Source organism: Perissodus microlepis, chromosome 20 (assembly GCF_051167445.1).
Source record: "Perissodus microlepis isolate ML-2025 ecotype Zambia chromosome 20, ASM5116744v1, whole genome shotgun sequence".
In the NCBI taxonomy this organism is placed as follows: Eukaryota; Metazoa; Chordata; class Actinopteri; order Cichliformes; family Cichlidae; genus Perissodus; species Perissodus microlepis.
In genome coordinates this window covers 11,546,112-11,571,642 of record NC_140480.1, presented here as the reverse complement: position 1 = coordinate 11,571,642, position 25,531 = coordinate 11,546,112, and the positions used below count along the sequence as shown (strand labels likewise).

General features: G+C 43.1%; 1 protein-coding gene across 7 annotated transcripts in view; it reads right to left on the bottom strand.

The window, feature by feature from the left end:
• Window positions 1-25,531, bottom strand: part of agrn (agrin) — a 259,295-nt gene that overhangs the window by 70,689 nt on the left and 163,075 nt on the right. For all 7 annotated transcript variants that reach the window (XM_084918149.1, XM_084918152.1, XM_084918151.1 and 4 more), the window contains 4 exons: window positions 22,309-22,533; window positions 17,495-17,704; window positions 13,040-13,243; window positions 3,575-3,796 (listed from right to left, as the gene is read on the bottom strand). In XM_084918149.1, the coding sequence (XP_084774275.1) occupies window positions 3,575-3,796; window positions 13,040-13,243; window positions 17,495-17,704; window positions 22,309-22,533 (861 nt within the window). The remainder of the gene's footprint in view (window positions 1-3,574; window positions 3,797-13,039; window positions 13,244-17,494; window positions 17,705-22,308; window positions 22,534-25,531) is intronic.

The following is a 25,531-nucleotide window of genomic DNA, read 5'->3' as shown; positions in this document are numbered from 1 at the left end:
TCCATCTCCTTTCCTATGAACATTTATCACATTCTCCTCCCTCTTTCCCTCTGCCCTCTTTTATTCTCTCATTTTTTTCTCACAGGCTGCCTCTGTGACCTATATTTCTTACTCAACTGAGAATATCATTTCCAACACCTGTGGGTGAAAAAAGGGGAAGTTGTTATTTCTGTTTCTCAAATGATTCAGGCACCTCTGCTCTCATCTGTTTGGGTAGTCAGCATGAATGGGCTTTTTTCCTGGGGTGACTGATATCCAGCTGGGGGGTCTATTAACCAAGTGTACCTCTTCCAGCCCCTGTTACAAGGTGGCCCGCCACTCCAATGCAGGAGGAGGAAAAATCTCTGAATAATAACAAATGTCACTCATATTGCTATCAGGTTGCACCTGAGCCATATAGATAACCACTATGTTTCCAGGCCGGAGGGATAGAAATGAAATTATGTCTGGGCCCATGAGAGGCAATAAGCTGCCCACACACACACACATACACAGTTAAGTTCCCTGTTGTGGCACTTCCCTCACCCGTTACACTATTGCTACCCTCACAGCTTCACCTAAGCTCCTACTTCTGAGCCTGGCAGCCATAAATATGACAGCGTACACACTATAGAGCATTTGGATGGAAATAACAAAACGGCAACAGTAAACAAATGCATCCTTTCCTTGGTGAGTGTTCGGGAAATCATATAAATGAAATAATATAAAGACCAGCAGTACTGCCGCCCCTCATCTCTTTATATTTTGTTAGGAAAATGGGAAACAGGTGCACCGATTTATTCAAACAAATTCAAATACACATGGAAATACACAAAGTAAGGCAACAGTAAAGTTTGAGGTTTTACAGTTCTAATGAGGCTGAAAGTTAATATTTGGTATGACCACCTTTATTATTCAACTCAGCCTGAACTCTCTTATGTAGACTTTCTGTAATGTCTTTAAGTAGGAATAGTTCTTCCGGCTTCCTGAAGGACATTCAAAGCTCTTCTTTGGATCTTGGCTGCCTTTTGTTCCATTCTCTATCATGATGATCCCACATTGCTTCATTAATGTTGAGGTCTAGGCTCTGGGGAGGCCAGTACATGACTGATAGTGTTCCACTGTGGGTTTTCTTTTCTTTCCAGGTATGCTTTTACTGGCAGTTACACTGGCATTTTGTTTAGAGAGGTTACACCATGTTTTACAGATGAATGTAGACACTCACCTCTCTACTGACCTCCTCTGTACAGTACAGTAATGTATATCCTGATGTATAAGATCTGTTGCCACTTTTCACTTTTCAGTCCAACTCCTGTTTAATTTGGCATATCTCAGCCTTTTCTCGCCGTTTACCTCACTTAAAGGTGGCTTCTTGATGGCCACTCTTCCACTGGGACTATTTCTGATGAAGGTTTGGTGAGCATTAGCTGAAGGTCCAGATGCATCTTGGATCGTTTCCTATGTCTCCTTATTGTTTTCCTATTTCTTAAGGACATGACTTTTAGCTACAATTGATCTACTGTAGTTGTTTAATCCTGCCAATTATTCTTTTGTCGTTAAAGCTGTCAGATAATAACTCTTTGGTAATCGCCTTTTTGGTTTGAAATTGAGTAAATCATAGCAGGAGATGTCAATACAAAATGCTTTTTTTTGTTTGAATGATTCATAAGTCAGTGTAAAGTGGCTTAACAAGCAAAAAACACTTATCTGAAAATGGTCAGGTACAAGGTATGGACTGAAAATGTGTGAAAAAACAGCCAATGTCCAAATAAAAATGACGAAAGAGCTTCTGGAGAATTACTGATAAAGAAAAACACATATATAAGAAGGTCTGGCTCCTTGGAAATAAAATCAAAAGAAATGAGTGGGGGCTCGAGACTTTTGCATTTTATTCACCTTCTTTCTGTGCATATATCTTTAACACTTAATTCCTATTCTTCCGACTGCACCTGAAGGCAGCACATATTGTTTCTCTCCTTTTCTGCCTCGTGAACCTGTATAGTATATTAGTGAAGGGAATAGCTGGTGATAATTAGGTGAGATAATAGCTTAAGTCAGTCAGTTGTTATGGTGCTGAATAAAAGCCCAGTAAAGCTGTGCAAACAGCCCAGAAATAACCCACATTATCATCGCCATCATTTCTCGGCTGGCTCGCGCTTGGCAAGCCAATGCCTCAGCATTTTTATGGCACCATTGCGCTGACGCAGGCCTGTTCCTCTGGGAGCCAAGAACCATCCATAGTGCTGGATTACACAAAGAGTCCCTCAGCCCCGCCAGCTCGCCCTGCCTCTCGCTTTTTAAAATAAAGACTATTCATTACCGCGGAGGGACTCCGAGCCGTCTACCTGTGGTGTGGCACTGACGTGCCTGCCCACCAACTGAACAGTGCTTTAGATCTGTTTCTCTGCGGCATACATCCTTACACGCTGGAGTTCAATTAAGAGAAAGCTGGGAGGGGAGGATGACAGATGTAGTACACAGGCAGGCAGGCAGAGAGTCCACATAGCAACTCTCCAGGAACTAACTCTGTCATTCTAAGTATAAAACTCTAAAATAAAAGGAACTCTGTTAAAAGACTTTGATTCCTTTGTGCAAAAAATAAAATAAATAAATAAGTAACAACCATAAAATCTTTTCACACTTTAGATCACGAAGAGCAAACTGATTGTGCTGCACTGATCATGTTTGAAACTGCACATCTCATCCACAAATACAGTACTGCAGAGGCCAACAGACTTTTGCTGTCGTCAAAATATGCAGGAAAAAAAATCTATTGCATTAAAATTGAGTTACACAGACAGTCTGGCCACTGTACTTCTGCCCAGTTTGAGTAAAAAGCGAATGACTTGATTGTAGACAAGCAAGAATACTCAATAACCAATTAGAGTCCATGGGAAAATTGGTGTTGCAAAATGGCATTATGCCACAGAGTACTCACTGAGTGGCTTTACCAAGCTGCAAAAACCTGTCCATATGGCTGTGTGCCAGCATAGTGGGTATAGAGATATTTTTACCACTTGAAGCTCCGCTGTTGCTGGTATACTAATGACTAGCTGATACTCCACCAGTGCAAGACAAAGCCAAGTGACTCATGTAGCCAATTACAGAAAAATATGCACCGTGCTCTGTTTCATCAAAAGCAAAGTGCATCTTCACTTAAAGGTCAAAACAGGCAAATTGGAGTTGTGGTGTTGCTATAGAAGGGCTGATGATGAGCACAGAGGAACAGATAAACAGTAATGGACAAGGGATCATGAAATTCATCAGTGTGTTAAGTATTGATTTGCCTTTGCTGGATTTGAAACGGCTCCCAGTGGGGTCACACATGAATATAAAGTTATGTGTGTTAATTGTTAACGTCTGTGGATTATAATTTTGCCTCTCCGCATTGTGGTGCTATTAATTAATTTGCTAAATCATATTCCGAGATCCTTCCATGTCTGTAAGCTATGATTCACAGCATTTCACAGTCATGTCTCCTCACTATAGCCGACTGCATGGGGCAATGTGACCGTACGAGCATGACGTTAATTTGAAATTCATTACTGAGATGCAACCACTTTTATATTTGGGTTTTGTGACAGTGAGTACTCACCGCAGGGTCCTTTGTGTTGGATGCTGATTTCCTTCTGCAGCGCACAACCCATCAATCGCATCTCGCAGGGGCTGCCGTAGGTCTGGCCGTCGGATCCGCACACTGGGTCGGACGTTTGCGGGCAGGCTTCGGAACACTCGCACACCGCTTCGTTGTTCTTGACCACACACTCTGCCCCGTGACTGCACGCTACATGCAAGCACGGGCTCGGTATGTTGAGATCTGAAGGCCGACCACCCAAGAGACAGAGATCACAGTTAGAGGCATGGTAGCAAACAGTACAGCCTTAGTGGTCGGGGAGAATATAAAGTTGAGGTTGGAGAGAAGTCTGGGGTTGCAAAAGAGCACAGGTGATAGTGAGGTAAGTTAGAATATCGCTACAAATAGAAGCGCCGGTTTTTGTGTTAGAAAGGGTTTAGGGAGAAACAGAGATATGATGGAATATGCAATGCAGCCCTACTCCTGTGTCACCTCAACTTCCTTACTTTCCTATGTCATTTCCTTGCCTTTGTACCTATCCTGATGTATCCTGAATCTTTGAAGAGTCCACGGAATCCGGAGGCACGAGGACAGTGGATAAAAACATGTCCCTGTAGCACAATAGAGATGAAACAGCCTACGAACAATGGTTGCACTGCCTTTTTTTTCTTCCCGCGCGTAAACGCCTGGATTAATTGACGTTCCCAGTGTGCCCCTTCAAAGGCTGCCATTTGCATCTCAGTGAGAGCCACTGCTTCAGCCAAAGCTGGTTGAACTGACATGCAGGAGCAAGAAAAGGAAGAGCACCAGGGATAGAGTTTGCTTTTTGAGAGAGTGAGAGAATTAAAAAGAGAAAGAAATAGGCGAAAAGAAGAAAGAGCCCTCTGCTTAATAATTCAAAAAAGCCAAGCTCCTGGGCAGAGGCAGATATGAAATGTGAACATCAGAGAGAGGTGTCTGCCTCAGTCTTTTCTCCTCACACGCTAACTCCAGCATGACTTCATTAAAACGAGGACAGGATTTTGCACCCATGGTTCTGGTAGCGGCAGATGGGTGTAGGCCGGGGCCGATAAAACCTGACTTGATCAGAACAGAGTGAAAACCCGACGAAAAAAATGGGGGTGAACAACGCTTTGATCACAGCCTCCCATCCCATCACTTCTTTAAAGTTTTATGTAGCAGGGAAAATATTATATGGCATCGTGTGCTCTCTGAGTTGGGGGCGCCGGCATACGTGCGCGAGCGCTGCCGGCTCGTCCCGACGGTCGGAAGATTGAGGCCTTAGGTGGGATGGTGCGCACTCCGGTATCGAGAGCGAACGAAAGATGATAGCCTGGCGCCGTAGTGGTTTTCATTTAGAAAGTTTCACGCATGAGGAACGGATCCCTCTGCTAAATGTGGTGTGTCTGCAGATTAGAGGAAAACGCAGACGGAGGCATCAAATAGTTTCTGATGAGAAGCCGTGGTTGAAATGGAAAGTGGTGCCGTTACACAACCAAAGCGAAACAAAACTTGCTTCCTCCTTCTGTGCCACCTTTCTTGTGAGCTTTGGTTAGATGAGTAGAGGTGCTGTCATGGAAACTGCCCTTTGTAATGACGCCACCCATGGCTCCATCATTATTGAGACCATTATGGGATTAGATGGCAACACGGGGGTGTTGTGGGTGGGGGGCTGACTTGGCATGTGCGAAGCCCCATGATTCATTTATCAGCTCAGGGATATTCAGCTGAGCCTCAACTCGTAGCGCTAACACGGGGGGGGGGGGGGAATTATGAACTGATAACGCAGACGGTGGCAATTAGCTTGTTGCACTCTGATGAAAGAAAGGGGGTATGTGGGATAAAGATCAGTGTTATCTACATAAGACAGATCGTTTGGCTCATCTGTCTGAATTATGATCACTCCTGAGCTGAAGTGCAGATATTAAAATAAAAATGAGAGCAGATGTAACATAGTTTGTCCACGACCGCCTACTGTTTTCCCACAACTGTAATTGAGCAAATCTTTCCCGATCTCGAGCGTGGGCGCTCTCATTTCCGAGGGTGAGTGTTTCAGATTAAAGGGTGAAACACCGTTATTGATTTCTGCGTTGGGAAGGCGAGCTGGCTTTTCAAAAGAGCTCGGAGGTGCCACATAAATATGAAAGCTGCTCAATGCTGCTTAATTCGGTGCCGCTTCAAAAACAATTGATTCCCTGTGATCTCATTTCAACGCCTTGTGTCTGTGTGTGTGTGTCTCCAAGTGCGTGTAACCGTTGTACGCTTGTGATCCGAGCTTAATTGTACAACCTTGGCCTGCATTAAAGTTCACCAGCCCACTTCCCAAGGACGGGCTCCTAAAACACAACTGCAGCCTCCGATAAGGCCTTTGTCTCCCATTCTCTTTGTTTCACACTCATAAAAAAGATGAAAGAATTCCCCTCCAAAACTATTTTTTTATCATCCTCCACCTCTGGGGGGCAAAATTTCTGCCTGATTTATTAACTGGAGACAATATACGAGGGTGAAAAAAAAGACAATCTCCCCAAGTGTAAAAAGAATCTTGTGACACAGTTAAAAAAAATAACTGAAGCTGTCTTTTTACTTTCCCTTGGATGCAGGGAGAAGCTTTGAAATGGCGGGCCTAAGCTTGGTCGCTCACAAGCCTTTTCCAGCTCTCTTTCGCTCTCTGGTCTTCTCCCAAATAGAAAAATCCATCTCTTCATGCATGTATCAGTCCTTCTTTCAGGCAAGTCCAGAATACACCATAGTTTCTGGCTTTAAACTGTTCTGTTTTATGCACGAAAATTAGCTTGACAGTTAGATGGGAGGTGCCAAACACACAGCACAGTAGCCAAGGCATTGTTTTAGTGGCTGAGCAGGTGCAGTGAATTGTCTCTCATGGCCATAGAGAAAAGTGGAAGGAGAAGAAAAAAGGCACGAATACTTTTCCCTCTCTCTATTTTTTTCCTTCTCCAATCAAAGATTCAGCTTTGCTAGTGTGTAATCTGCTCTGTTTCTGTACTACCACACCGGCTGACAGGACTTTACATTCCGGGTGTCGCCTCAGTCTGTATCCTCTCCTGCTAGGAGGCATGTAAATTTATCCATTTTAATTAGTGTGGTATTTTAATAGCATGCCTCCACTTCAGGACTCAGGAGGGGATTACTTCGGGTTAGGCCGCAGTGTCACTAGCAGGCCACGTCAAATATTGAGAGGACACGTTCCTCTGATTCCCTGATTGCTTACCTGTCTGCCTGAAGTCTTATTATTGCCCACTTAGTGGAGTTATATGACAGATAAAGTGCCAAGGACACCACAGTGCTGCTTATAAAGCTTAACGGCTCCTTGTTAGGTTGCGCGATGGCACGGCGCGCTCCGGTCAGACTCAGCTGTGACTGTGGCTGCTGCAGTGAGCGGGCCCACACTGTTAACCCCACCGTAACATGTCGCTGAAATGCTGGGAGATTATTTTGGCGAGCGTTTCCTCCCATCTCCGCTCAGCTCATACATATGTTAATTGGACTTTTCCCCCCTCGGGTCTGTGTGCAATTCCAAATCATTCCCTATATTATGCAGGGCAGTGAATCAGTGTAATCCAGGTGATGCTTGCAGTGGCCAACTGGCAGGAATAATCACCTACAACTGCAACCCATTACAACACAGGATTCCAATAGGGTGCAGCCAATCTGCAGCAAAATCCCGCCTTCTGTGTGTCTCCACTGCCAGGGCTTTGATCCGACTCCCTTTACCTCCCTCACATTAAAAACATTTATGTATCATATTAGTCGAGGGAGAGGGAGGTGCAGAGAAAAGGCTATATTAGCATACAGCAAAAGGCATACCCGCAGGCTGTGTCTGTCTACCACTGAATACTTATCACAGGCAGGAGGTGAGTCGAAGCCTCTTTGTGCTTGTACAACTAAGAATGTGTTGCTCTTCAAAATAGAGACGAGCAAAAATAACACGGGGAGGGGACACAAGCTGGGATCCCCTGATCTTTTGACATATATCCGTCAGAGATGAGATGATACGCAAATATTGTTGGTCTAATCCAAAAAAGGTGGTGATCTAGTCATTAGGGTGTGTATGTTGCAGGAAGTTTAAAAAAGTAAAGAAAAAAACGGCACACCAGTTCGCTTCACTTACTGCATCTCCAATCAAATCAGGAGCTACAGCACGAGGAAGGCCTAGGAAGACATTTTTTAAAAAATGAAAAGAAAACTGTTGAAATTGAAAGAACTGCATGGCTGATCACACCCCAACGGAACACCAAGCCCGCCTCAAGTCACTCCTGACACCCCGTTGACCCACATTTCTCTGCAATTTCTGCTCAATGACAGCCTGCGGGCCGCAGTAAGTGGACCGGCGGTCCCTAGCTGCCGTCAATCAGGCTCCCGCGGCACTTCCTCTAATTAACTTGATTAGCAATAACAGCACTGGTGATCTCAGGCTGACTTACACACTCAGGCTTTGCGACTGTTTGTTAGTCCAATCACAAACGCGCAGGGGGGAGATGCTCATCAAATAAACATGCAAATGATAAAATATTCTGCACAAAGTCTTGACACCTAAGGTGACAGATTTTTTCTTTCCTGCTTTGCAGAGCTCTTTGTCAATGACAATGTGTCTTCCACTGAGTGATTTTGTGTTAACCTCCAGAGGCGACAGGCAACACATTTCAAGCAACTTGCACTTGCGTGAGCTTTCCTGCACTTGTGATTGTGAGCGCTCTCTCGCACACAGCTGTGTACACACGAAATGACAAAAGAGCCGCGGATAAAGATTTTGTGTCCTCAAAACCAGCTCCTTCATTTGTTCACTCCTTGTTTATGTGTGCGTGTGTTTCTAATAGGCTGTCTTGTGTTACTGATTTTACTGAATCATCCTCCTTTATGTGCTAAAAAGCAACACTGCTGCTTGTATTTTTGTTTTATGAACAACATAACCACCAATTCAGAGGGCCGTCTCTACTTCGTATTCTGTTAATACGAGACGTGAGGCTAGTACATGAACGGGCTCCAGGGACCTGTGGTGAGCAGCTATGCACTCCTGTAGTCTTTTCCATCGATTACTACTGAATATGCACCAAAATAGCATGCCCGCTGGGCAGGAAGTAAGCTGCAGCGCAACTTTGGGCCAAGATAGAGGAGAGAAGGCAAAGATTTAATTATGCATTTTCACTGCAAAAGTAATTAATTTTACACACAGTCTGGTTCCCTCATATCAAATAAATAGATTCCTTTTTTTAAAGGCATTTTAACAAGCACAATCATTCATGTGGGGGAAAAAAAGTTGTTGAAAAGATATTTTCTTCCAATTAATGGGCTGTCTCGTGTTGCTTTTTTGGTTTTCAGCTTCAGATTGACTCAGTGTCTTTTTTGGCAGAAAGGCATAGCAAATATCCTTCATAAATACAGGAGCTAGCACTTTAAGTTGCTCTGTTATTTCATATCACCTTCATCAATGGGGAAATTTTATAGAATCAGAATACAATAGACTCAAACATCAAAGAGTCTCCCATCATTGCTCGGTCCTCTAAATATAGCTGAAAATACAAGAACATTTCTGCAACAACGGACCACGCTACATGCACACTTCCTTGCTTAGTTTCTGCCGATAGCCTGCTGTGCTGACATCATAGAGGACAGAGGGGAAGAAAAACAGGATTTCTTTGCATTAGCCTAAAAATATTCTTGTGTAGTGTGAAACACTTAATAGAGGCCATCTGTGGAGATTTACAATCAATCTCAAATTAACCACTGCAGACATTTTCTTGCATTTTATTCAAACGTCGGATGAAGGCAAGTTCGACTGCACATCGGGGTTGCAATTATGTTTTAACCTGCTATTAAAACTGTGTGTGTGTACTGTAGAACAGCAACCTGGTCTATGAATAAGTCACACAAAGTCCAGTAAATAAAATAATTGAACCTCTTTAAAAGTTGATAGATCTTTTCCTCTGTTGGTGCCAAACGACTCTTATGTTTCCAAGGCTGCTGACCTGTCCGTCCTCCTTCCCAGCAGTCTACTCTGATTCATTTCCAGCAAAAGTCATTCGCGTGTTTACAGACATCTGGAAGATTTGTGACTCTGTCTGGACTTAAGTAAATCAGCTAAACGTCACGTGGTGTCTTCATCTCTAAATTGAAGGTTTGGATATCAATCAATTTGGGGGTTTTTTCCCCCTAGGGAGGACAGCCGTCAGGACGTTATAGACATGTTGGGTTTCTTTACAGCACAATCCATTGTGGGGGTGAGTACCGGCAGGGGAGGGGTGACATTAAGGGCTGTCACCCACATGAGAAGAGATTTACGACTGTGTCAAAACTGGAGAATTTCATCCGTTTGACAGCTGGCAGAGTGATCGATCACTCCACCTAACCCACAACTCGACCAGTGAAACAAGAGAATGAAATGAAAAAGCTCAAAAATTATTAAATACCACTCATTTAATTGATCAGATACATGAAACTTTGCCTATAATCTTGACATGGTGGGCAACTGAGTACGTGGGACTGTTTGACACAGCTCTCATTCTGATTTGACCTTTGACAGTACTGTCATGGCTGCAAGTGTCAGGTGAATCTTTTTTGTTTTACAGTGAGAGATCTACACGCTACAAGGTTGAATATAGTTTCATTTAAGAAAGAAAGAAAAAGAAAAATTAAGAGAAAGAGTTCTAATGTGATTAAACACATGGAAACACCGACACACACACTCCTTGCATGCATATCATCTGTCTGACTAAACCAACAGTCTCAGTGGGCACCTAGGCTTGCCTCTTTTGATGTTTAATTAAAACCGTATCGGGGGGCGGTGGCGTTTGTGGCGCTCTGTTTTGAAAAATATGCAAATGTCAATAAAAATGCATTAAAGAAACATACTACCATCCGCTGACGGCTGTGATGCGCAGTGGAAGGGAGGAAAGGATGAAGAGCGAGGAGGGAGAAAAAAAAAAATAGCGAAACAAACGAGGGAGGGGAGGGGGCTGAACTGAGGCAGCATTTGCCAGAAATAATGAAACAGAGCAAAATATATAAGCGCTCCCGCTGCCATTTCCACTATTTAATTTATTCACAGCTCAGACGGCCGAATAATGCAAATGAGTTTTGGTGTCTCCTGACGCTGACGACTGGAGATAACTTTGGTATTCAGCTTCGCCCCAGTGCCTAGAGGATGGACGGATTTCTCTCGTTTTATCGGCCTCTGTCGCAACAACAATAAAAATGCGGACAGCAACTCTGAACGTGATTACACAACGCGTCTGTTGGGCGGATTTCTTGTTTGAGGTAATGTCACACCGAAAAGCATGAGCAGATTACTCCAGCTTTATCACGCATGCTGGGCTATCAGCGTTGTGATGGGAAAGAGCAAAAAAAAACCCTGACTCTGAAAAAGATTAACTCAAGACGAGGTCTTCAAATCGCCTCTAAAAATGATCACAGAGACACTCGGACACGTAAATGACACATGATTAAAAATATCGTTGCATTCTGCGCTACAGCTTTAAAACAGATGTCATCTTAATTTGGGTGAATCAACCCTTTAAATCAGCCCCTTAACACGAGGAAACACGCTAGACAGAGCGTGTCAGTGCCGAGAACAGAATGGGCCTTGAACATCTTATGATATCGGTTGAAATCCTGCCAACCTGCTTTACACACCGAACCTTGAATGAAGTGTATGCAGCTTAAGGTTGGCTCACTAAGCTTAGAGGCTAACAAATCTCTTCATTCTTCTTTTATTAACAAAGAGCAATTCACAATACATTCAGCTGGCAGACTTTCACCAGCAAGAATGTTGATATGGGGCAGCTCCGCATTAAATCGGATTTTGTTCAATTACAGTGTTTAATGTTTTGAAAATCATTTATTTTTCACAATATCTGTGCCACCGTGAGACGGTTTAAGCTTAACAGAGAAATTATAGCAAGTAAACTAAAGTGAAGGGGATGGTTAAGGATAGGCAGGGTTGTGGCGATGGTGTTGACCGTTAAGAAGCTGATATACAACAGGAGAAACCTCTTGTGTTACCTACACAAAGCCACCCTGACCTCAGTCTTTTAATGTTTTCACTAAGGATGTTCTCTGTGTAATTAACATGCGCTCCGCTAGACAGTGTCTATGCCAAAGCAAAATCGAGCGGCTTCATTTTTCTGATTTAGCAACATCAGTTCTAGAAGACATAAATGCAGATTTGCACAAAATGTTAATTTTCTAGCTAAATGACGCATTCTAAAAAAAGCTGTGTAAAATATGATTAAACTATAATTACTACTACTACTAGCAGAACTACTACTACTGCTACTATATACTTCATTGTGTCAGGTGTCTTTTTAGCTCCAGCCCTTCACTGGGTTTCTGTTCAATCCAGAAATGAATTTTAAATCCTCACATACCTGAATGATCATATTTTCAAGACCTTGTAGGATATAAAATGTTTCATTAAAATGCAGCTGAACTCCAGCCCTACTGCAGGAGTCATGCTTACACGTGGTTTGGTGCATTGTTGCAAGATTTTTACGACACAATCCTGATTGATGGAGCGGGGGGGGGATTGTTTGGGAAGCTGTTAGGTTGGGATCTGGCATGCACTTTGAACATGCAATAGGAGATTAACCAGAGGTATGCATCGGTTAGGCAGGTTAGGTTGAAAATAAAACACAGAGAGGAGAGAGGGACACTTCTCCAACCTCAGGGATCACATCTTTGCAGGAGGGTAAACAGAAGGAAAAGACATTAATGCCACAAAGACACACAGAGAGACAGAAAGAGTGAGAGGAAAAAGACAGCAGTACAAGACCCCTCCTGTTAGGTCCGCACGGAGCGAGGGGAAGGGCTTCACCCCTCAGAATCCGCTTGATGAGGTCGCCCACTGGGTGACCCCACTTGCCACCTGCAGCCAGACAACCGGGAAGCCGGCCAAATGGACATAGACAGACAGACTGACTGACGCACTGAAACAAGAAAGAATAGCTTTTTTTATGCAAGAAGAGCACACAAGACAAAAAGACAAAGACAAGGGAGGAAAAAACGACAAAAGCCACTGAAGTGGAAGACTGGCACCAGTGAAGGAGTAGAAGACGGAGGGCGGATGAATGAAACATGAAGGTGGCGTTTCGTTTTGGTTGTCTGTTTGAGATGCTGGGATGAAGCGTGACAGGGTTGAGGAGATGGATGGGAGGTGAATGGGTGACGAATTGAAGGCACCGTTTTTGTTTTTTGGCACACCCATCCTTTCTGAATGTACACCCCACCCCTCCCCCACTCAGAGGACATCACCCAACCGTTTCAGATACTTTTCAGGAAAGTTTTAAGTACAGACGAACGTACCATCAGCCTAGACTCTTCAACAGGAAAAACAGACTGAAATTGGATTACAAATACACAGAGAAAGACACACCAAGACAGGGATTCAGCACTGGTTCGTGCGAAAGCCAAAGAAGGAGGAATCCCCACCACCAGGTCACCACCCACCCTTTCCTAGTCTCCAGCTCTACTCACCACAGGGTCCTAGGTGCTTGGTGGCGATGGGGGTCTTGCTCAGGCACTCCGCCTTGCGTCGCATACAGTCATTGGTGTATGTGTTACCATCCTTCCCACACAGAGGCTTGTACGTGCCGTCACACTCGATGGGATCACAAGAGCAGCGGGCACTCAGCTGTTCCACCAGACACACACCATAGAAGGGACAGTCCTTGCATTCGTCTGCAAGAAAAACAAAACAATGCAGCTTCTTTGGATTGTACAGGGGATAACCCTACCTTAACCTTACCTTAACCCTTCCCCCCTTTCAGACCCACCATTCAGTGACCCTTTTTTGCTCTATGTGTGAACATCTGCTTTCACTCATTTATTCATTTTTTTCCTTTAATGTGTACAGAGACTGATTAGGCTTTTTAGTTTCCAACTACCTATTTTGTAACAGCATGACAGACTGATCATCACAGATGAAAGCACTGAAGAGGTACTTAGCAAACATAACAACAACAAAAAATTGAAGCTAGAGAAGTGTCAACCTGTTGTTCTTCCTGCTGTGTTAACTTGCTGATACAACCATAAGGACATAAACCAGGCTATAAATCATCCAAGTAGTAATTATATGAATGTTTACTGTTGTTTATGGAGATAGGTGATGTTAGCAGAGGCTTTTGCAGAAATGCATGAAAGAAACACATCAGAGATTCATATATTAGCCGGCATGACACATGTGCTGCACAAAGTGGGTTGGGCAAAGTCTGATGATTGCATTTTGTCCTTACACCAAGCATCTTTTTCTACAGCATATATAAAAATGATTTCAGGACCCTATTTGCAAATACTTCCAGTATATCTGCAGAAGGCCCATGTTAGCTGTCAATCTCTGACAAACAACATACGCTGGAACATACAGTTATTCAATAGACTAGAAATGACATACTCAGATCAGCCAACACACCAGCGTAAGGCAGTAGTGCTTAAAAAGAAGTCGGACCACATTTGTTCCTGTCAAGTAGATTATTTGATGCTTAATTTGTTACATAATCTTTCTTGGATGCTGGATTCTTAAAAGACACAATCACAAAAGACCCAGTCTTGTCAGGTGACTGCAGTGGTTTGAACCAATCAGCTTTGTATGAGCAAGAAGAAGACGTTCTTACAAAGTTACTGTGACTCTAGCTGCGGTTTGTTGATGTGACTGGTTGACGTTCGCCTGAAGTAGACACTGACATACAGAAGGTTCATCTCGTCATCTGCTGTGTATTTTTTGTTCTGTTTTCTTCCCTATAACAAACAAGGATTGCTTTCCAGATGGTTCTGTGCAACAAACCATCTGTTACATCAGGTTATCTGTTCTACGCACATTAGGCGACAAAACTGTCCACAAAGTAAGTTCACATTACATTTTACAGGGAGTAATCGACTAGAAATGATAGCTAAAGCCAAGAGTAGTGGTTGGATGAATGAGAGTGAGTACCAGAGGAGTTATTAGACATATTTTTTTATAATAGTTAGAGCTTTCGCTGCAGTTTAAAAGCTTGTTTGGGAGCCAGTTTAGCTCAGTGGGTGAGTGGGTGACCATATGTTACACGGCTAGAGCGCAGCAGCACGAGTTCAAGACTGACCTGCGGCCGTTTGCTGCACGTCCCTTCTCTCTCCCTCAACTTTCCTATTTATCTTCAGCTCTCTACTATCAAATAAAGGCTAAAATGCCCCCAAAAAATTATCTTTAAAAAGAAAAAAATGGCCTGTTTTTTCCATTTCCATTTTTCCATTTAGTTTTCTGGTTTGCCGCTAGCAAAAAATAAGCAAATCTAGTAGCCCGCACTATGAAAGGACACCTAATAAGACTGCAAATACCCCCCCCCCCCCCCCCCAAAACCTTCCTCTATCAGCATGCCTGTGCTCCCCTCTAACTTTAATAATAAAGTTTTGCAAAAACTTTAACAAAAAGAATAATCATGAATTTCATTTTAGGGTCATGTTTAAGTCTAAACTATTAAAGTCATACCATTTTGACTCACTAAGCAGAAATCTACTGTGGAAATTAAGAAAAAGCGAAATACTGGTAATGTGAAATGGCAAATTTGCCACTGAAGTGAGAAAATTCAATTTGAGGCAAGCCTCTGTTCTGGAGGCACTTGAATTTATTCCATTCCTGATCAGTGGATCAAATTTGTACACCAATTCAATTCCTTCTTCTCTTCTCTTTAAAAGCCTGTCATGCCACACTTAATTACATCGGCGCTGTATCAGACTGAAAGGGGTACAAGGATGTGCAATGTCATGGTTACAAGTCGAAATGGCCATTTTCATTAGTTACCAATTTGTAATTTGCTTAGGGATATGATTTCATGGATCTCTGTTTCAAATTGAATTATTCTTTCATTTGAAAAGGCACAGCAGAAAGAGAGGGAGGAAAAAAGGAAGAAAAAAAAGTCCATCCCATTGCTCACATGCATGAACATGTCTTCATGCACACACACTCTCATACAGCACACACAACGCTACTTAGGCTGGGATTTGGACAATTTTAAGCCCTGACGCTAACATCGGCCTGTCAAGCGGAGCAGAGAGAAGAACCAGGCTGTATCAGCCTCCGTTGCTGACCATACCAAAAGACGTCCTGCGGTGATCTGTCCTTGGTGTTGTCAGGGGGTTTTAATACATGGGTGGGGGTCTCTGCACATTACTGCTGTAAACCCGTAGAGCTGTAGCTTTGTGGGACTTCAGTAACAACACACCAGGAAAATTGGATTTCCTCCGATGGCTATCAGACATACAGTAAAGGCTGACAGCTCTTTGTTGACTACGGCCTAAACCTCATGTTGTAATAGCACAGATAACAGCCCTGGGGGCTCTTATCAGGCTGGAGGAGGCTAGTGCTAGCATGGATACAATACAGACCCCGAGACCCGGCAGTAATTTATTTCTCTGGAACACAGCTTTAAAGTCTGATTTTGATGCTAGTCTACCTGTATGTGTTAAAACACTGGCTGAAAGTATTTCAATTCTTGCATAATATATGGTAATACGATAGCAAGGTTTCACTGATACCATATATACCGCGCATATATAACCCCGACAAGCCAAACATTTTCACTGGCTGCTTTCCTTGTTGTCCTTTTTCTTGCTGGGGTTTCAATAGAGTGGTTTGTCCAGACTGAAACACAGACTTCACTATTGCTATATCAGCCCTTGTAATACATTTGCAAACAAAGTTTCCCATCATGCAGATTCTGAAATCAAGCAGACAGTTGTGTAGTAAGTAAAGTAAAGTCTTGAAATATCAGTAGATACACAAGACAATTAAATTTATGTCACTTTTCCTACTGCTAGAACCTGCTGTAGATGCAGCATCTACAGCAGGGGTGGGCAACTCCAGGCCTCGAGAGCCGGTGTCCTGCAGGTTTTAGATGTGTCCTTTAACCAACACAGGTGATTTAAATGGCTAAATGACCTCCTCAACATGTCCTGAAGTTCTCCAGAGGCCTGGTAGTGAACTAATCATGTGATTCAGGTGTGTTGACCCAGGGTGATATCTAAAACCTGCAGGACACAGGCCCTTGAGGCCTGGAGTTGCCCACCCCTGATCTACAGCAAGTCTGCTCTTTTTAAGACACAAAGTCAAGGCTGCTCAAATACGATTGGCCCAGCCTACAACAGACTACAAATGAGACTTAAGAGAGCTTCTGCATAGTCACATACCAATATAGAAAGATATTATATTGTTGAATTTTACAAATACCACGAAACAGAAATTTGGCTAAGTCAAATAACAAAAGACCAAAAGCAGGGATGTCTGACTCATTCTACATGCAGTCAGTTTTGATCTTAAGTGGGCCGGACCAGTGAAGAGCCCTTTCATTTAACTACACATTCAATGCGGGAGATTTCTTAATATATGAAACTTCAACTTTAAGAGTTTCTCTTACTTTTTCTACACGATAAAGAAATGCTGCTGTAGAAATGAAAGAAATGTAGAAACTGAGCTTTCTATAGCTCATAGTGAAAGAATACAAACCCTTGGCCGTGGGGGAGGTCTCTGTGAGCAAGAAAAGCTAAAGTAAAAACTATTAAAATTCATTAAAAAATCCAGAATCTATGCCCTCCTTCACATTTTCCAAAACCAGAAACTGTGAGCCAGTCTTTGCTGGACAGATTCAGAGCCCGGAGCCTTATGTTCAACACTTCTGACCTAGACAGACAAATGGCTACTCCCTGTTATACCTGCACGCAGATAAATTACAATATTTGAATTCATCTCATCTTATTATGTTGCATTTTTTTAGATTATTAACAGGGAGAGAAGGGCAAGGTCTACTAAATCTCTGTTTCACGCAGCATAAAAGAATCCTTTATATAAGTCATGGCATTTGAGTATTTTTATCCCTTGCATCACTAAATGTATTTCCAAGATGTTTTGGGGTCTGTATTGAAAGGGTTGCACACTTTAAAGACAACAAGCTTCAGCCTTACCCAGCGTTGTGCACTGTCCTGCATGGATCTTTCTGAGCGTGATGCCTTTCTGGATGCCCGTCGCCCTCATAGCGCACTCACTGGGGTACGTCCGGCCATCACTGGCACACAGAGGCTCATCGCTTAGGGGGCACAACTCGAGTGGCACAAATTTCAGTGGCTGGCGGGTGAGAGGCTCCACGCGGCAGTTCAAAACGTTTTTGCACGGATCTGTGGAGAAAGAGAAGAATGTGTACTGCAGTACAGCATAACATACAGTACAATATGACAGGGAAGAAATTACAATTTGTCACTTTTGCTAAAATCCCATTCTCCAAATCACGCTATCAAACTTCCATTTATCGAATAAATGACAGAACAGTTTTCACCTAGTTAGACACAATTTGCAGATCTCGTTTAATCTTTTCTCTGAATCTGAAATTCTCACACTTCACCACAGTGATGCACCTGTGATGCATAATACTAACCACTGGAGGCAGAGATTAAACACAGCTACAGCAGAAATGTAGTTTTTCTTTTTTTTAAACACGGTGACTCAAATATGTGAATAGTTGCTGCTAATTATGTAATGAAACTTGTATATGCCAGGTAGCAAAGGTGAGTGGAAGGTTGATACTAACAATGGAAGGCAACAAGCTGAGAGGCGGAGGAGGAGGACTATAAGAACGAGCACAATTTAGAGCAGTCATTTTCGATGATCTTTGCTGAGCAGCTGTGATAGACCATGTTTCTGCAATATGAAAACAAATAGAAGAAACCTCTAGTAGGAGATTTATACATCGCCAGCTACGACTTACTCGAGAAACTACCGCCTTTGGTATTTTTCACACACAGAGCTAATATTGCTATTATGAGTCTTACTTCTTACAATTATGGTACAGTTCAAAAGTCTTTTGTTCAATTTTGCTTCCAAGGGGCCAGACCTTTTTTTTGTCATTTAAAAAAAAATACACGTTTGGGCTTTTTAGCAATAACAGAGTGAAGAGAAGAAGCTGGAAGAGAAAGACAAGGAGAAGACAGGTTAGATTAATACCCAGGCTTCTGCTTTAGTCTTGTAGCATGCGGGTCACCTGATCAACTCGCTGAGCTGAACCAGCACCCTCTTGTAATTTCTTTACGGTGGTCTTGAGCAGTGCTTCTCCAGGCTTTCTGGAGATCTTCCAGAGTTTTTTCTTTGAACATTGGCTGCTTTTTCACTCATTTTCGTTTCATTTTCTAACTCCAGGGATTAACCTATATTGTCTACCAGAACATTCTCATTCCCGACACGTAACATACCGACGATTTGTCACGTCCCAAGGCGTCCAATGGGAACGCGAAAGGTAACCTTCCGTGTCCCTATGACATGCGCCCGATTGTGGATGAAATCCAACAGAATGACGCTCCCGGTGGTAACGCACATTCCAGCCGTGTATTCAAGCCCTAACCCTAACCATAACCTTATCCCTAACCTTAACCACAATCGTGTTAGATAGGGTTTTCCAAAGCGATTCATGATGAGAAAGTAAAATAAATGTACATGTGTAGATTGAATCCAAACGGGTTTCACGTTTCCTCCTGTTTCTGAACGCGTAACATAGGAATGTGTTGGGTGACTGAAAGGTTTGTCAATTTGTCACAAAAACACATAATTTGTTCTCATTTCTTTTACTCTAAATGAATCTACAAAAAAGATAACATGGTTTGACACAAAAAAGCTGTATTTTTGCACCAAAAGGTGATTACCAAAGACTTATTAGCTAAAACTTGGCATTACCTTGGTATGGTGTGTAACGCATCCTTAGGAAATTGAGGAAACTGGACAAGTGGAGGCCAAAAGAATAATTAGCAGACGTAAAAAATATTTCAGCAAAGGCCTGACAGAGGCCCTGAAAGCATCTAGACCTTTAGTTGATCCATCTAAAGGTCTAGATCAGGGGTAGGCAACTCCAGGCTTCGAGTGCCGGTGTCCTGCAGGCTTTAGATATCACCCTGGATCAACACACCTGAATCAAATGATTAGTTCGTTACCAGGCCTCCGGAGAACTTCAAGACATGTTGAGGAGGTAATTTAGCAATTTGAATCATCTGGTGGATCAAGGACACATCTAAAGTCTGCAGGACACCGGCACTCGAGGCCTGGAGTTGCCTACCCCTGGTCTAGATCTTCATTGAACAGTTGATCCATCCACTGTTCAATGAAGCCTCATCAGAAATGGTCTCAATGGTCTCAATTCTAAAGCAACAGAAACAGGGACCAAAGCTCCTACAGAGTGGTGAACCCAAACTAACAAACTAAAAAAATTTGGTGTAAATCATTGTCAATATGTAGATTGACAGGATAAAGGTGCAACAATGAGTTTCTACATGTATCTGTAAAATATGGTGGCAGCTCTGTCATGGTTTGGTGCCACATTTCATCCAGTGTCGTCGAGGATCTTAACAACAAATGATGGAATTATGAACACAGGAAAGTACTGTGAGATTTTGATTCACCTCGTACGTGGAAAGCATCTGATTTGGAAAAACGTAATTTTTCAGCACGACAATGATGCCAAACAAAGAACAAAACAAACGGCAGCCAAGATCCAAAGAAGAGCTTTGAATGTCCTTCAAGAAGTTTGGAGAACTATTTCTGACGATACTTCAAGAAATTACCAGAAAGCTGAGATTGTGTTTTCTCATTTCTGTTGTACTGTGCAATGAATGCTCAGTAGTGTTATTATTTTTGACAGCGAATTATCTAAAAATATTGTGTAGTTTTGAGCTTTTCATGCATTTGTGTGTGTGTGTGTGTTTTCTTAGAAGAGTCAAAGGTTTTCTGAAAGTAGTTTGAAAATTGGTTCTCGTGTTTAAAGCTTGGAGAAAAGGCCATAAGGTTTCAGGAAATGTGTCTTAGAATTTGTGAAAAACTGTAATTAGACTCCGAGGGAACATAATCTAAAACATCTGTGACCATTTTTGGTTCTGCGGAAAAAAGTGAACAACACTTCACTGGCAAAAGAAAAAAGCAGCACAGTCTGGATTAATTGTGTTCAAACTGGCAACTCCTTTCAAAGAAAACTTTTTAAGTCCTGTTAGATAAAGTGTTGGTAAGTCATCTTTTAATTAGCGGTGAACAGTCTTATAGCTATGATATGTCAGCTGAGAAGAGAAGAGAAGAGAAGAGAAGAGAAGAGGAATATCTGCTTCACAGATATTATCAGTGGCCCGGCAGCTGAGAGCAGCTCAGAGTAGGACCTTGGATGTGAAGGGGAGACAAGGAAACAGATGAAGAGACGATCGGTTTGATTTGCTCTCTCGCACCTCCTTCCTTCCAGGGGAGTGTTGGTCTGGCACGCTTGGCCCTATCAGTCTGTGATCATAATGGAATTGGTTTGTGGATGTGTGTGATGGGGGTGTTACTCCTTGAAACAGGAGCCCAGGCTTTATCCTGCTCGCCACGCTTTCAGCATGTGGGAAGACAAAGGATTTATGTAGCACCGTGACATATTAAATCACTGCCAAGCTGCCGGCAAGTCATTCAAAACACACCAAGGATGAAACACCCTATCATCGGGAAAGGAGTAGAAAGAGAATGAGAAACAGAGAATAAGGGAGAATGGTTTCCAGAGACCTCTGGCAGCAATACAAAGAGTGACAATGCTGGGACAGAAAAAGGGACGGAGCGCTTTGGCTGCGTGGGGGTGGGAGGCGGAGTGACCATAGGCCAGGCCTCAGATTGTTTTCTGTGTGCACAATACAAAGGCTTGCAGAGACTTGCAACTGAGCAAACAGGGGTTTTATCGTAATGCATGCAGCGTCTCTGCATGATGCAGTGCCTGACCCGCCAGCCAGACCATTATCTGAGAGAAAGACCATTACTACCCATTAAGCGAGAAGAACAGCTTCTAGAGTCCATGCTTTTCCTCTAGCTGAGCAAGTGGGGTGATTACAAAAAGAATAGGCTGTTTTCTGTAAAAACTAGCAGTGCAGATAAATCAACAACATTTGCCTGGCGCGGGCTAGCAAGTTGAAATAGCCAATGCTCAGTTGAAATGGCTGCAGGAAGATTTAAAGCACCATCAGGGCCAACCAGTCCCCTGAGCTGACGCCGTCCCCAGGGGAGACGGTGCAACCCGGGTCACTTTGGCCGACTCACGTTGGATTTATACGACCAACCTTCTGCCTGTGGACAAACACATCCATCTCTCGTTGCCTACCACCCGCTCTGTCTCCTGGAGGCTCCTGCTGCTAAAAGACAGAGTTACTATCTGTAGTCTTTCCCTCTGTCTTCCTCGCCACAGAATAAAAAGAGCTAAATAGTCGAGCGCCTTGAGAGTAAACAACAATTGCCTGAACAAGGATGAGCCAAAAACAACACAAAAAAACTCCTCTTAAAACCTATTCAAAGAAAACAACAATCCGCACCGTAGGAGAACCTGTGTGGGGAAAAGCAACCTGAATGAATTAGAGAATTAGAGTAGAGGTGTGCCTTAAATAAGCAGGGTATGTGATAGAGGAACACAAAAGGAAGAGGTAGGAAACAGTGGAAAGGGAAGAAAAGGTTTTCTGACAATTTAAAACAAAAAATCTCAACAAAAATGACATTTTCACCATTGGAAATGTAATTTTTGATACTATCAGAGTTTTTTTTTTGTATTTCCATATTTTGCAACAATTTATATTTGATAGTGTGACTCTGGGACATCTCTCTGCTACAGAAAAAGAAGAAGAAATAGGGCGGAGTTGGGTCGGGAAAGAAAATAAACTGTGATGGGAACTCTTCAATATTACCTGTGCTCAAAATCAGTGTTACAAAAAACAGAAACACAGAAAACACAACGAGAGCTTACCGCAGTGTCCTTGGTACTGCACACGAATGTTCTTCTTGTTCTTGCAGGCATGCTGATGGAGCTCGCACTCATTCACGTAGTCCTTTCCATCACTACCACACACTACTTGCTTGGGCTTGCCCTCGCAGCCGAGGGGGCACATGCACTTTGCCGACAAGCCATCTGAAGACTGGACACAGGTGCTGCCGTAGCTGCAGGCCACCTCGGTACAGGGATCCTTCAGAGCTGCAGGAAGGGGCAGACATAAAAACAAGCTTTAGTCAAAAGCAAAAGGGGCTCTTGCACTGAAGAGCACGTCTGTCAAGCGCTAATACGTCACAGTGCTCGCCGCTACAGTACACTGGAGTGCATCACAAATGACAGGCCACCTTATTCAAGTGGCTTTCGGTGCACTTTTACAAGCGCTGCCTAGTTATTCTGAGGTTTGAAGAACTACTTGACACCCCTGGGTAAAGATGCACTGCCACAGCTATCTACTAGTACAAACAAGTTTCATTTCACAGAGTAGTGTGAATTGGATTAGAAGCTTTGCATTCACAACGCATTCTGTGTCGCTACGCTCAAGCATGCTTTAATCGGCACGGCTGAAAAGCGACCATTGAATATTTACTTTTCCATAAATTAGACCAAGTGAGAGCAGGGAAGAGGGGTATTCCTCCCTCGTGAGGAATTTGTTTCCATCCTAATTAAGCAGCACGCCGCTTGCCGCTGAGCGGCGTACCCCAATCCGAGGAGAAGGTGCAACTTTTAATTTTGCCTTTGTGCGCCATCAACGGGGACTTTTCTCGGGCCTCATATGCTCAACAAAAGGCAGCCGTGAGATTACAATCGCTGTCTTCTCACAGCATGATACATATTTATGACTGTCACAGACAAACATGCTTTCCCATGAGAGAGAAGCGCGGCATTGGCAGCCCTCTCATTTCCTAAGCCCGCCACTTTTAGAATAAATATTTACCAGTGTCTGATATTATCCCCGCTTTTGTTACAAGCAACATCGATGAATTTAATTTAAAGCGGGAGTGTATATATTGAATCGCAAACTCTGTGCGTCTCGCTTTGTTTTTTGTGTGCGTTTTTTTCTTTACTCCTCAGACAAGAGCAGAGCGTGTTTCAAATTTGCCTTCTTTCTTTTCTACCTTTTTTGAAAATTCAATACCTGCCTCCGGGATGAAATGGCACTGCCTTGTTAATAAGAGACTGGAATGTGTGCAGAGATATATTATGGATGTGTAAGAAGACAGGAGAGCTATGAGGAGTGCTCCTGATCAAAGCATACCCCCCCTCCCTCGCCTTCCTCGTCTTCATGACACATCCCCACCACCCTCCTTTCTTTTCTTTTTCTCTTTTTTTTGCTCTTTCCTGTCAAGTTCTTTTGAGGTTTGGTGCGTTAGGCGCTTTAATGAACACTTTCTTTCCCTCCCCATTTTATATTTGCGCTGTATCGCAGCAGGAACTTTGAAACGGACTAATTTACAAGTAACTTCAAGATAAAGTACGATCAAGTAATTGCATCTCTAACTAAAAGAGACTCGTAGAAAATGACTCACTGAAATCATAAATCATTACTGGAAATCATAGGTCATTGTGAGGCGATGATGACTTAATGGCTGCTATGCGAAACAGATAGCAATTGTGATGCTTGGCCTCCGCTGTGTGTCTAATCACATGAACAATGAAACGCTGATGACTTGTGGGAACGGAGTCGCTATAAAAACCTTGTTGTATCTGCCGGAGCAGGTAAAAGGTCATGTTAAATCACAGTTGCAGCAATTATACGCGAGCTACTTTCAGTGCACATGCACAAACTAGTGTGTTACCCAGCATATGCTATGAGTTCGCCTGCTCAATAATCGTAGGGTTAAAGGTGCGATCTCGGGCTCCTCTGAGAAAATATACATGCTGTAAGTGAGCTCAAAGAATGATCCAGCAATCAGAGAGTAGTTTGTCTGGCATTGGCACGTTCTACTCGATTCAGAGGAGCTGATGCTGAGGTAGTAAAGCCCTATCTGGAAGTTTGACATCCAACTTCTCCAGTGTTTTGGAAAGAGATGTGGAGTCTGAAGTCTGAGCATCAGGATAAAAGCATCAGCTGTTATTCAGCTTTGATTATTAGCATCTTGTTCCCAATTTTTACACATATAAGGCAAGCTGAATAAGCTACAACAAAAACCCAAATAATCAAGGATAATGTATGACTTAACTCCCATTTGATCCATCAGCTTATGTCATCTAATAATGATAAAGCAAGACGAACCATGAATTGGTGCACTCATACTGCTGTGGGCTCTGGGAAATAAGCCCTTGGATGTTTCCTTCTCCCTTCTCTTTTGCTCACACCTACCCCAAAGTCACAAGAGCAGAGGTTCAACTTTGAGCCCCTCCTGTACATCTGATAAAAGGTACAAGCCACAACAGAATCCCACAAACCGCCAAAAAGAAGACTGCAGCAATCACACTGCAATTTGTCCAGGGCTTGTACAATCAAGTTTCTTCAGGTAGCTGTGGCTCAGGATGTACAGTCGGTCATTCACTATTCATAAGGGCTGTTACACGATCCCGAAGTGTCCTTGGATAAGATGCTGAACCCCACAGTAGCACTGGTGTATGATGGATGAAGCACTGTGTGAATGGGTGAATGTGACTCTTGAAGTTTGGTCAGTGAGACTAGAAACATACTATATAGGTGCTAGTCCATTTAGCGTGTTGTTTTGATAGACCTGCTGTTGGGAATGGGAGTTGTTTTCTGACAAGAAGTCGTACCTTGTCAGAATGCTCACTTCTTCTATAAAATAGTGGTTGTTAAGGGGTTGCAGTCACATCTACTGAAGAGTAGGAGAAAGACGAGAAAGAAACCCAGTGATTCCCCCTTTCCTTAGAGTAAACAGCATCCTCGTAGCACTTCTTGATCTCATTAAATAATAACCTGGGCTTTTTCTCCCTCCCCAACCTCCCTTTCCTCCAAGCAAATCTGGCGTGTTGACAGGCAAGAAGGGGTGGAGGCGATAGTAAGGGGCACGAGAGCTAGGTAGAACAGGAAGGAGAGGTGGGGGCGCTTGATTTGAATGCTAACAGGGGCCGGTTTGGATACCACGCACAGCCTCGATGGGGCGTTAGTGCAGATAAGCTTTCCTTCTCAGACTCAGACAAGCAGGCAAATTGCCTGGGCGAATGTGACCGGTGTAACAAGCTCAAATAAAAAAAAAAGAAAGACAGAAAAAAG